Here is a 12,722-nt window from a genome sequence, read left to right as displayed (position 1 = left end):
CACACACACACCCTCACACACACACTATACACACACACACACACACACACACACACACTCCCTCCCACCCACCCACACCCACATACACACACACGCTTTTCATCTAAGCCCACGCCCCAGAGGCACACACAGGGTCAGAGGGCACACACAGGCAACAGCCTGCAGAAGGTGGGAAACCGCAAAGCCAGCTTACAAAGAGAAGAGCGGCCGCTTGTGACAGAGGTGTGGTGTGTGTATGTGTGTGAGAGATTCAGTTAGGAAGGAAACAGTGCTTTAGGAAGCGGACTACAGGGGAAGAAGGTGCAGTTTCAAAGAGGCACAAATCTCACCCAATCTCACCTCAGGGTTGGACCTGCTGGTAAACATGTAAACAAGAGGAGCTCACCTGATGATGACACACTGGTTCTCGCTGTCAATCATCATATTCCTGTACATGTTGTCAGTGAGAGCATAGATATGGGGCGGGTTTTCATACTGGGCCTAGGGGATACAAACAAAGGGCTGTATTTTGCACACTGGTGCACGTAAAACTCGTTTTCCACCCGCGCAAACTTTCATTCGGTATTTTGCACGTTTATTTTTTAAACAATGCGCCCAGGGGTGTGACAATTAACAACCTAGGGAGTGGCCTGGCGCACTGTCTAAAAATCGCTATTGTACACCTGGTCAGAAGTCTATGGCGAAACATAATTAGAATAAAGATATTACGAAATACTGTACAACTCAAGATGAGTAGTACTGTAGTTATTCACCATCATTTGCAAATTGGTAATGACGGTTAAAAGGGATTAGGGGAGAGGCGAGAGACACATATGGAGCACAGCTGAAGACGCACTGTCACAACATATAAGCAACTCCTCTGCAGGATAAATGTTTTTTTATTCAGTCATTTGAGCAATATTAGGGTAAGTGTTGCTTTTTCCAGCCTATGTTTTCGATGGTAACATTGAAAGCAACTGCATATAACTGTCTTGTCGTTGACTTACACCATGGTGAAGTTGGTTTCACTTTGCCAATGAGTTCAAATAATAGAGTGCAAATGCGTGAAGTCTATGCTAAGTGTAGTGGAATGACTATTAATATTATATATTCCATACGGTCTCGCAAGCAGCCTCCTTCAAATGCGCCGTTGAATGTCAAAATACCGATGCATTTATTTGACATCGCGCTTTACGCCGCTAAAGGGAATGGCAGATGGCTGGTTTAAATTATGTTATATGCCCCAAACACACCCATGACTGGTTAAAAAACTGGTTTGATAACGAAAACCCTCCCAATGTGGACTGGACGTCCTACTAAATTTGATTAAGCTTTTGAAGAGTGACGATGCGCTTTTGACTGTCATGATAGGGCCCAAGGAGTACATCAGCGTGTGTGTGTGTGTGCGTGCATGCATGCTGGTGTGCGTGTGTGTGTGTGTGTGTGTGTCTGTGTGTGTATGTGTGTCTGTGTGTGTGTGTGTGTGTGTGTGTGTCTGCGTGTGTGTGTGCATGCGTGCTGGTGTGCGTGTGTGTCTGTGTGTGTGCGTGTGTGTGTCTGTGTGTGCGTGTGTGTGTGCGAGTGTGTGTGCATGCATGTTGGTGTGCGTGTGTGTGTGTGTGTGTTAGCTTGCACCCAACGGAGGGATCATTACAGTTTTTCTCAGTCGCTTTGGTGCATTTGTCGAATCATCATTAACATTTTGCACAACAGTTAGTGCATTTCTCAAAACAATTAGAGCAAACTTCACAGCGGATTACCTGCAAAAGTGCGTACCTTGCTCAAAATGATTAGTTTATGCCTCAAAAGCAAATATATATGCCAATGAAAATGTCACTGGAATCAAAATGACAAGTCATGATGCCATTGTTTATGCCAAGATAGTCATAATAGTTTTGTCTTGTTTATTCTGTAAGTATTTTCTAATGAACAATGTGCAAGGCAGCACTATTTTCTATTTCAAAACTACAAAGTTACACATTATTGTGTGTCGGCGGGGTTGATTGCTAGACAGTGGATATGTTTAAAAGTTTTTTCTGTTGACACACATTGTGACAGTAAAGTATAAGACAATAAAGAAAACAAAGTATAAGACAATAAAGAAAACAAAGGCTTTTACAGCATTGTGCAAATGAAAAATGACCAATATACAGTAAAACGCCCCTTGGTCAGAGCTGTCCACCACTGTACATCTTTCCATACATCCTGGCGTTCCTGTCTGTCAGGTCACATACATGTACTGTATATATGCTAGACAGACTATGACAACTAATTATGACAGCTAGTTCAACACATTTGCATGTAATGATACAAGAAATGTAGGAGGCATCTAACCCCTCACTGCTCCCCGAGCGCCGCTGTATTCAGTCATTCAAATATTATTAGGTTTTAGGGTTGCTTTTTTCAGGCTATGTTTTCTATTGTAATCCCTTGTCAGTCAATAGTAAAAGTAAACAACTACAACAAGTGTAAGACTTTATTTTGCTGTTGTCTATGAGTGCAAATACTTGGCGTGTGCAGAGTATATGTAGGCTATACTCTGCCTGTCACACACACACGTTTTAGTAAAGCGAGCTTTAGTGGAATCCTTCTGCAGAGGTGCACTCACTCGGTCAAAATGCGAACACCCTGTTTGATGCTGCGTTCCTTGCTCTTAAAGGGAATGACTGATGTCTTTCTCATTGGTTTAATGGATGTTATGCCCAAAACACACCCCTGATTGATTAATACCCTTTTTAACCATGTGCCTGGCACCGAGACAATTTTCCGGCTGTTAAAATAGCGAATGTGAATTTGACATGCCCTTAATATTCATCCGCATCGCACTTCAGACTATGCGTTATAGATCGCTAAAATAGAGCCATTAGAGTTTTCAGAATCTGTTGCTGTGTTCATTCTGAGCCACTTTTGGGGCAACTTTCCCCACAGCTGCCTCCGCATGTTGGTTGTTGGAGACACACACACACACACACACACACACACGCACACACACATGCACACACTGATAGCCTGTGAATATGGAAGTCAGGTGTCTGATGGTGTGTACTTACTGCCCCCTGGTACAGTTCGATCTCCCGGTCAGTGAAGTAAGGCATCTGTTTGAACGGGTTGACTGATATCAACACTGAGCCGATGTATGTCTTGAGATTAAAGTTAAAGACTTAAAGAGATAGTAGGCTACTTGTTTACTAGTTTGGACTTCCAGGTATTTAAAGGAAGAATCTAATTATTCTACTATTCAAACTAAAATATGTTTTTAAAAAGTAAAATTACATTTATTTTACATATTCAAAATATGTAAATGTACTTCAAAACGGACCGTAGGCTAACACAGTGACCCACAACAGTCTATTAGATATCAGGCAAAGTGAGTTGCCATGGTGACCCTGTTTACAGTAGGTGTCTGTGGTAGTGGTTTGTGTGCGGGGAAATGAGGAAGCTTGCAAGTGGTCTTGCAACTGAGTCATATAGAGAAAGAGAATGAGAAGAGAGAGAGGGCTATAGGGTGAGAGAGAGAGAGAGAGAGAGAGAGAGAGGGCTAGTGTGTGAGAGAGAGGGGGGTGGAGTGAGGGTGAGAGAGAGAAAGAGTGGGCTAGTGGGTGAGAGAGAGGGGGGGGGAGAGAGAGTGAGGGTGAGAGAGAGAAAGAGAGGGCTAGTGGGTGAGAGGGGGGGGGGGAGAGTGAGGGTGAGAGAGAGAAAGAGAGGGCTAGTGTGTGAAAGAGAGGGGGGGGCAGAGATATAGAAAGAGGAAGAGTGTGATACTGCCAGAGGAGAACAGTGGTGAAGGGTGGTACTCTGGCTAGTAAGACAGAACTCAACTCTGTGTGTGTGTGTGTGTGTGTGTGTATGTGTGGTGTGTGTAGAATTTGTCAACAATTAGTTGCAACATTATTTATAACATGAAGAACAGGATGTCAACAGCTAATATGGGCGCAGCAGCTCTGCTGCTCTATGGATCCTTTACTGTGTGATTCTGTGCAGAGACCAAGCAGCACCAAGGGCTAAATGAGCTTAGCATAGCAGAGGCTAAATGAGCTTAGCATAGCAGAGACCTGCTTTGGTCTTCACAACAGCACCAAGGGCTAAATGAGCTTAGCATAGCAGAGGCTAAATGAGCTTAGAATAGCAGAGACCTGCTTTGGTCTCCACAACAGTACCAAGGGCTAAATGAGCTTAGCATTGCAGAGGCTAAAAGAGCTTAGAATAGCAAAGACCTGCTTTGGTCTCCACAGTACCAAGGGCTAAATGAGCTTAGCATAGCAGAGGCTAAATGAGCTTAGCATAGCAGAGACCTGCTTTGGTCTTCACAACAGTACCAAGGGCTAAATGAGCTTAGCATAGCAGAGGCTAAATGAGCTTAGCATAGCAGAGACCTGCTTTGGTCTTCACAACAGTACCAAGGGCTAAATGAGCTTAGCATAGCAGAGGCTAAATGAGCTTAGCATAGCAAAGACCTGCTTTGGTCTTGAGCACCAAGGGCTAAATGAGCTTAGCATAGCAGAGCACCAAGGGCTAAATGAGCTTAGCATAGCAGACACCTGCTTTGGTTTTCACAACAGCACCAAGGACTAAATGAGCTTAGCCTAGCAAAGACCTGCTTTGATCTTCACAAGAGCACCAAGGGCTAAATGAGCTTAGCATAGCAGAGACCTGCTTTGGTCTTCACAACAGCACCAAGGGCTAAATGAGCTTAGCATAGCAGAGGCTAAATGAGCTTAGCATAGCAGAGCACCAAGGGATAAATGAGCTTAGCATAGCAGACACCTGCTTTGGTCTTCACAAGAGCACCAAGCAGAGAGCTGCTCTGGTCTTCACAACAGCACCAAGGGCTAAATGAGCTTAGCATAGCAGAGGCTAAATGAGCTAAGCATAGCAGACGCCTGCTTTGGTCTTCACAACAGCACCAAGGGCTAAATGAGCTTAGCATAGCAGAGGCTAAATGAGCTAAGCATAGCAGACGCCTGCTTTGGTCTTCACAACAGCACCAAGGGCTAAATGAGCTTAGCATAGCAGAGGCTAAATGGGCTTAGCATAGCAGACACCTGCTTTGGTCTTCCCAACAGCACCATGGGCTAAATGAGCTTAGCATAGCAGAGACCTGCTTTGATCTTCACAAGAGCATCAAGGGCTAAATGAGCTTAGCATGGCAGACACTTGCTTTGATCTTCACAAGAGCACCAAGGGATAAATGAGCTTAGCATAGCAGAGGCTAAATGAGCTTAGCATAACAGAGACCGGCTTTGGTCTTCACAAGAGCACCAATGGCTAAATGAGCTTAGCATAGTAGAGGATACAAAGATATAGTCGTCCAAGTATCTTTTCTTCAGGTTCTCCACGATGGCATCCTCTGTGATCTTGGAGAGGAGCACCATGTCGTCCACCCCACTCTGTTTGACATTCTGGCTCTGCCAGTGATACTTGCTACCCTGTAGAGATAGAGAACAGGTTACAGACGGTCATGCTTTGACAGGTAGACTCAGGAGAGTTGAGCTGAATGAGCTGCCTGCTACCAGAGCAAGTGTGTCTGAATCAGAATGCAGTACAACATAGTACTGTACGAACAGCATCTGAAGATAACCGTTGACAGACTTGGGCTACCAGTAAGATAAATCATATAAAACCTTCCTAAAGTTTTGTTTCTATGGAGTGAGGATTGTCTCAAAATGATTTAAATATATATAAAAGGATATATATACATATACATACATTTATAAATATCCAAATACAAAATACAAATATAAAAATGTGACATACAAATAAATAAACAAATTTATATAAATAAACGTGTCTTTGTAAATATATTTTTCGAGATTTGAAAATAAATATGCTTGACTTTGTATGTGGAATCTGCATTTGTGAATCTCCTTTTTGCTTTTATGTCGATGAGGTAATTTTGAGACATTCCTACTGCACACCAAGATCCACAAATAAATGCCACTAGATTTGAATGCGAAGACACCCTCCACGGAACAACCAGCAGATGGCAGTGTTGTACAACATGTCTGTTATCAACTGATAGCAACTGAATCTTTCCGACGCTGTTTTCCCTAGTTCAGTTCAGTCAAGTGGTCTATGACTAGCAGGATTAACGACATGGACGACACTGGATTAAATGGATGAGTAAGTAATAACAACTAGCCAGAACGATTTATTTTCGGTTTCAATGTGTAGTGCCGTTTTTAATTTCATAGACTGTATAAATAAGTCCATTTAGTCAGCATACAGCTGTTAGCAGCTGCTAACGTTAACAGCTAGCTAAACAGCTGGTGCCTGTTCAGCTTTGTTGGTGCCTGCACAAAACACATTAAGTTAAAATTTTCCTTAAAATCCGATTTAGGGCCCCCTTAAAATAAAATGTAGTTTTCCCTAAAGTTATTGTCTTGCAACTCAAGTGACAGGCTGTGTTCGTGTTCGCTGTTTTACAGATGTTGCAGATCTTACATTACAGATGTTAACATAGCTTCTAGGTTAAGGTAACGTGAGAGCCAGCTCAGCTGAGATCGCTATCTGACAGACTGCCATTAATGTCAATGTCGAGTGTGTTTCACTAATTCACGGATAGGGATAAATGCAGAGACCACATTTCCCTCACGGGATCAAAAGAGTATTTGTACGTGTACACCAAGCAGAACTATGCAAAATGAACATCAAGAATCCAAACAGATTTGGGAACTGAGAGAGATGAAGAGTTCTAAAGAGAAGTTTTATCATCCTGTTGGCTCATTCAGGAGAGCCAGAGAGCCAGAGTATGTCCGCTTCCTCTTTAGCGTTTCTCAGCAGCAGAGGGATATTTAAAGATCACCATCAGATCAACACACACACACACACACACCACTGTGTTCTCAACTCTCTAAGGTTAAGAGGTAATCTCACTACACTTACATTAGTGTGTACTGATGGAATCCAACACACACACACACACACACACATACACACACACACACACACACACACAAACACACCACTGTGTTCTCAACTCTCTAAAGTTAAGAGGTGATCTCACTACACCATCTCAGAGTCTCTGTGTACTGATGTAATCCAACACACTCACACAAACACACACATGGATGCTATATTTCCCAACTATTAGCCGTGGCTTATACATTTTGCAAAATTTTATAATTTTATAATTTTGCAAAATTTCTTCAGCTATGAGGTTAATAGACGGGGGCAGTTAATATAGTATTAATATGGTTTTGTTTCTTTTAACTTGCATAAAACTCTGTACTGCGGCTTATACACAATGCGGCTAATACACAGGAAATTACTGAACCATGAAACAGGTGCAATTCTGAGTCACTAGGCTCCTAACAGACTGATTTAGTCCCACCTCATAGTTAAATGCCAATCATAAAAAGCCTCTGCAGGTAACACTCAACTGTTGTTGACGACATGAGAGCTGTTGTCTAAACAGAACTTGGTACCAAATGCCAAACATTTTCAGTGTGAATATGCATTTGTGGTGAAAGACACACATACACATATACTGTACACACACACACACACACACACACACACACACACACATATACACAGACACACACAGAGCCACAGAGAACACAGGGAAACCACAGCCATAAATATCACCGCCTGCTCTGCCTACAGCTGTGAGAAACCAGAGCAGCACGAACATGTACAACGGAGTTAGCACTCCGACACTCCGACACTCCTGCTTTCGTCCAGTAACATGTACAACGCAGTTAGCAACACAGTTAGCACTCTGACACTCCCGCTCTCGCCCAGGAACATGGACAACGCAGTTAGCACTCGGACACTCCTGCTGTCGCACAGTAACATGGACAACACAGTTAGCACTCCGACACTCCGACACTCCTGCTGTCGCACAGTAACATGGACAACGCAGTTAGCACTCCGACACTCCTGCTGTCGCACAGTAACATGGACAACACAGTTAGCACTCCGACACTCCTGCTCTCGCCCTGTAACATGGACAACACAGTTAGCAACACAGTTAGCGCTCCGACACTCCTGCTGTCGCACAGTAACATGGACAACGCAGTTAGCAACATAGTTAGCGCTCCGACACTCCTGCTGTCGCACAGTAACATGGACAACACAGTTAGCACTCGGACACTCCTGCTGTCGCCCAGTGGACAGAGTCTGCTACTGCTTGATGGTCCATGTTAAACTGCATAACGGGCCGCATGGGCCCACCTCTGGTCCAGACCCTGTCCTGTCCTCAATATTTAGTCATTATTTACAATATTAATCATACGAGCAGTTACATTGAACTAGCTACAGGGACAGCCCATCTGGAACAGTTCAGGGTTGAGTGACTTGCTCCGGGGTTTAACAGTGGCAATCCCCTGGGTCAAAATCACAACCTTTCATTCGTAAGCCTAACAGGAGTAGGCCTACAGTTACCAGGCCTTTGCGTCAGCAGAATTGAGTTGACAACTCTGCATGTAAAACCATAATTTACAAGAAAGATATGTTTTGCTGTACTTCCAAAAAAGGTTTCAGATCGAAAGCTTTTCGTCCGTCATAGAAAGACTGCACCATGCCATATAAGAGGTTATGATTGGTTCCTGGGATTTAAAGATTGCCCCATGCCGAACAAGAGGCTATGATTGGTTCCTGGGATTTTGGTGATTTGGAAATGGGCTTGAAAGGGAAGATGGTCAGATGGATCTTTCAGATGCACTAACAGACACACTCTGGGTTCACTCAGGCGAGAGATGAGAGCTTAAGCTGTGATAAAGGGTTACTAAATTAGCCAAATATTACAAAATGACATCTAAAGTTGTCACAAAGCGCAAACTTTCACTGGTGGAAATGTAAAAAAAAAAATACTCCAGTTTCCAGATACATCAGTATTCTGAAGGATGATCCATCACAATGTACGAATGGCTTTCTCTTCTATTTTCACACCACGCCAGAAAGACAGTCAGTCAGTTTTGAGCCTGTCTTGAGTTACGAAGGAAATAAACAGCAAACTGCTTTAACAAACCGCTTCCACCATCAGTGGTCTGCATCTCTCAGCTATGCATAAACAGCCGATGCCTAAAATTATCCCCCTCCTCCACACACTCACCTTAATATCTATCAATACCTCTGAGCTGGGCTCTAGTTTTAGGAGACAGGCTCTGTGTCTGTGTGTGTGTGTAAGTGTGTGCGTGCGTGCAAATGTGTTTGTGCGCGCGTGTGTGTGCGCACGCGCGTATATGTGTGTGTGTGCGTGCGTGCATGTGTGTGCGTGCGTGTGTGTTTGTGTGCGTGTGTGTGTGCGCGCGCGTGCATGTGTGTTTGTGCGCGTGTGTGTGTGCGCACGCGCGTGTATGTGTGTGTGTGTGCGTGTGTATGTGTGTGTGTGTGTGCGTGTGCATGTGTTTGAGTGTGTGTGGCTGCTTCCCCTGTTCCCTGCAGTAGAGGACCTGTGCAGTAAGGAAGTTCAGAGATAGAAACCCTGCCCCCCCCCCCCCTCCCACACACACACTTCCCTCTGTCTCAATAGTGACCTCAAGCTTGCGAAAACCTGCCCTCTCTAACATGCAAGGCTCACTTCCTGGACTGGACACACACACACACACACACACACACACACACTCACACACACTCACACTCACACACACACACCGACACACACACACACACACACACACACACATACACACACACACACACACCTTCCTCCCCAGGCACACACACCTAGACACAAACTCAGTCATCTCACATCAGTCATCTAACTACATGAGATTTGGATGCAGATACACACACACACACACACACACACACACACACACACACACACACACACACACAGACATGCCCACACACACACATCTAACTACATGACATTTAGATGCTCGTCCTTCTAGTGTGACATGACAGGTGTTCTGATGAACCCATCAGCGGGCCAAGCAAGGGCGTTGACTGTGCTGGAGCCCAAGGCCAGATTTGAGTTGCACTAGTTGGAGTTGTTTTACCCTCCTGTCCTCTTGTGTTTGAGTTGCACTAGTTGGAGTTGTTTTACCCTCCTGTCCTCTGGTGTTTGAGTTGCACTAGTTGGAGTTGTTTTACCCTCCTGTCCTCTGGTGTTTGAGTTGCACTAGTTGGAGTTGTTTTACCCTCCTGTCCTTTTGTGTTTGAGTTGCACTAGTTGGAGTTGTTTTACCCTCCTGTCCTCTGGTGTTTGAGTTGCACTAGTTGGAGTTGTTTTACCCTCCTGTCCTCTTGTGTTTGAGTTGCACTAGTTGGAGTTGTTTTACCCTCCTGTCCTCTTGTGTTTGAGTTGCACTAGTTGGAGTTGTTTTACCCTCCTGTCCTTTTGTGTTTGAGTTGCACTAGTTGGAGTTGTTTTACCCTCCTGTCCTCTGGTGTTTGAGTTGCACTAGTTGGAGTTGTTTTACCCTCCTGTCCTCTTGTGTTTGAGTTGCACTAGTTGGAGTTGTTTTACCCTCCTGTCCTCTTGTGTTTGAGTTGCACTAGTTGGAGTTGTTTTACCCTCCTGTCCTCTTGTGTTTGAGTTGCACTAGTGGGAGTTGTTTTACCCTCCTGTCCTCTTGTGATCCATCAGTGAATGCCTGGAGATGTACTGGCTAACTAGACATGTGGCACAGGTGGAGCGACCCACAGGTGGAGCATCCCACAGGTGGAGCTAGCCACAGGTGGACCCACAGCCATCGCATGGAGCCACACAGCAGGCTGTTAGCGACATGCTAGCAAGGCGTGACAGGATTTAAGGCTTGTTAGAATGCAGCAGGCAGGGACCTCAGCTTGTCCATTTAAGGAAGCAAAGTCACAATTTTAACCTGTTAACCACAACGTCCTCTTTCTCTCTCTGCTCTTGCACACTAGCGAGTGTTAATGTCTTAATGCATCAGTGCATCAGTGTGTCTGTCTCCTCACTACTGCTTTATTCTCACGACTAAGCCTCTCTCAGCGTCACACCTCACACCGTCACACCTTACAGTCGTCTCACACCGGGTCTGTACACACACACACGCACACGCACACACACACACACACCTTGCACTGTTTCATTCTCCTCACCTGAAGCGCAGCGAGAAACAGCTGATCTGCCTCGAGTTTGTGTGTGTACCGATTTCTGACCCGTCAAAACACAGAGACGCTGCACAAGGTTAACGTTACTTGACATAGCTGAACTGTCTAGACACCCATCAACTATCCGCTCAGAGGGAGACCGAGTCAGAGGCACAGAGTGAGGTGACGGGGTGTGTGTGTGTGTGTGTGTGTGAGAGAAACAGATCACAGAGAGAAAGAGAAAAATATATATTCACCATTTTTCTGCAGCTGTGGATGTCCTCTTTCTTTGGTGTCCAGAATGTAAAAGGAAAAAGTTAGTTGTCAGGAGCAGATGGACCTACAATAACGCCATTTCAAAGTGTTTCTAGCTCAGTCACACAGACACACACACACACACACATGCACGCACGCACAAGACACTGCATATCAACGAACATCCTCCCAACTTACCTCACTTCCTTATACTTGCAGACTATGAACGAAACCAGAGCTGTTTAAACACACACACACACACACACACACATTACACACACATATAGATTGTGTTATAACACACAATTTGTCATTTTGAGACATAACTTTTTAGAATCTGTGTGTGTGTGTGAGTGTGTGTCATGTTAGTAAGGTTTGACTAAAGTCAAATAATCTTCCTTTGCTCTGTTTGTGCTGTTGAAGGACACCAGGCAGAAACAAGTGAGAGACACAGTGACATGTTAAACATGTAGGGAGTGGTCTTTTCTTCAGGCAGGAAACACACTCTCACACACACATGCATTCATACCTACACACACAAAACACACACACAAACACATACACACTTTCTTCGTCTGTGTTCACAATGTAATTCAGTGTACCAGATGACACTGATGAGGTCTATCAGTGCCTCATCAGGACCTGCAATGGAGTCACCTGACAGCTGGGATATGTAGTCTACTATATCTGGAATATGTAGTCCACTATATCTGGAATATGTGGGATATGTAGTCCACTATATCTGGAATATGTAGTCCACTATATCTGGAATATGTGGGATATGTAGTCCACTATATCTGGAATATGTAGTCCACTATATCTGGAATATGTAGTCTAGTCCACTATATCTAGAATGTATTCCACTATCCGGAAGTCTGACGTCATGGGCCCAACAGCTTTTTTGTCAAAAAGCATTTACTAGCACAGCCAGCCAAACCTGGTCACCATCACCTCCATTTTAGAGAGTAAAAACAAAATGGCTAAACTTGATTACAGTAGCTGTGCAGCCAGATGATACAATCAAGGTTAATGTCCAGGCTTCCGCGAAAAATAGGATTTTATTAGATTGAGGCAACAAGTGAGTAGTAGGATGACAATTTTCTTAAAGGCTGCTCTGAATATCGGAACAAAATGTTCATTTTGAGAAAAACGAGAGGCTCTGAAAGCAGTTGGACCCGGAAAGAGAATTATCAGCCCATTATTGCATCACCACTTAATAACCGAATAGCATATCTGGGATGTGTAGTCCACTACATCTGGAATATGTAGTCTACTTTCTATTCAACGTGTTTCTAGGGCATGTAGGTCACTCCACACACACATGCATATCAGCGCAATCATGTCACAGGTCATTTTAGCATCAGGTTCTGGCCATCACAAACACACACACACACATTCAGGTCATTTCAGCAGCAGACAGTGGCCAGGCTGTGCCCAGCTGATATCACTGGTAACTGATTCGGTTCCCCCTTTAGAGCACCCCC

At 44.3% G+C, this 12,722-nt stretch overlaps 1 protein-coding gene across 2 annotated transcripts in view; it reads right to left on the bottom strand.

The window, feature by feature from the left end:
- myo1f (myosin IF) overlaps nt 1-11,454 on the bottom strand; it is a 43,967-nt gene extending 32,513 nt beyond the window's left edge. Inside the window, exons 1-5 of one of the 2 annotated variants that reach the window (XM_042111531.1) lie at nt 11,437-11,454; nt 11,241-11,270; nt 5,274-5,405; nt 3,030-3,119; nt 386-480 (exon numbers count right to left, since the gene is read on the bottom strand). In XM_042111531.1, coding sequence (XP_041967465.1) covers nt 386-480; nt 3,030-3,119; nt 5,274-5,405; nt 11,241-11,243 — 320 coding nt within the window. In that variant the 5' untranslated portion in view covers nt 11,244-11,270; nt 11,437-11,454. The other variant, XM_042111530.1, reaches the window with a different exon arrangement.
- Nucleotides 11,455-12,722: the final 1,268 nt, after the last annotated feature.

Source organism: Alosa sapidissima, chromosome 12, assembly GCF_018492685.1.
Source record: "Alosa sapidissima isolate fAloSap1 chromosome 12, fAloSap1.pri, whole genome shotgun sequence".
NCBI lineage: Eukaryota > Metazoa > Chordata > Actinopteri > Clupeiformes > Clupeidae > Alosa > Alosa sapidissima.
Note: the sequence above shows the minus strand (reverse complement) of the source record. Positions and strands in the feature narration are given on the sequence as shown.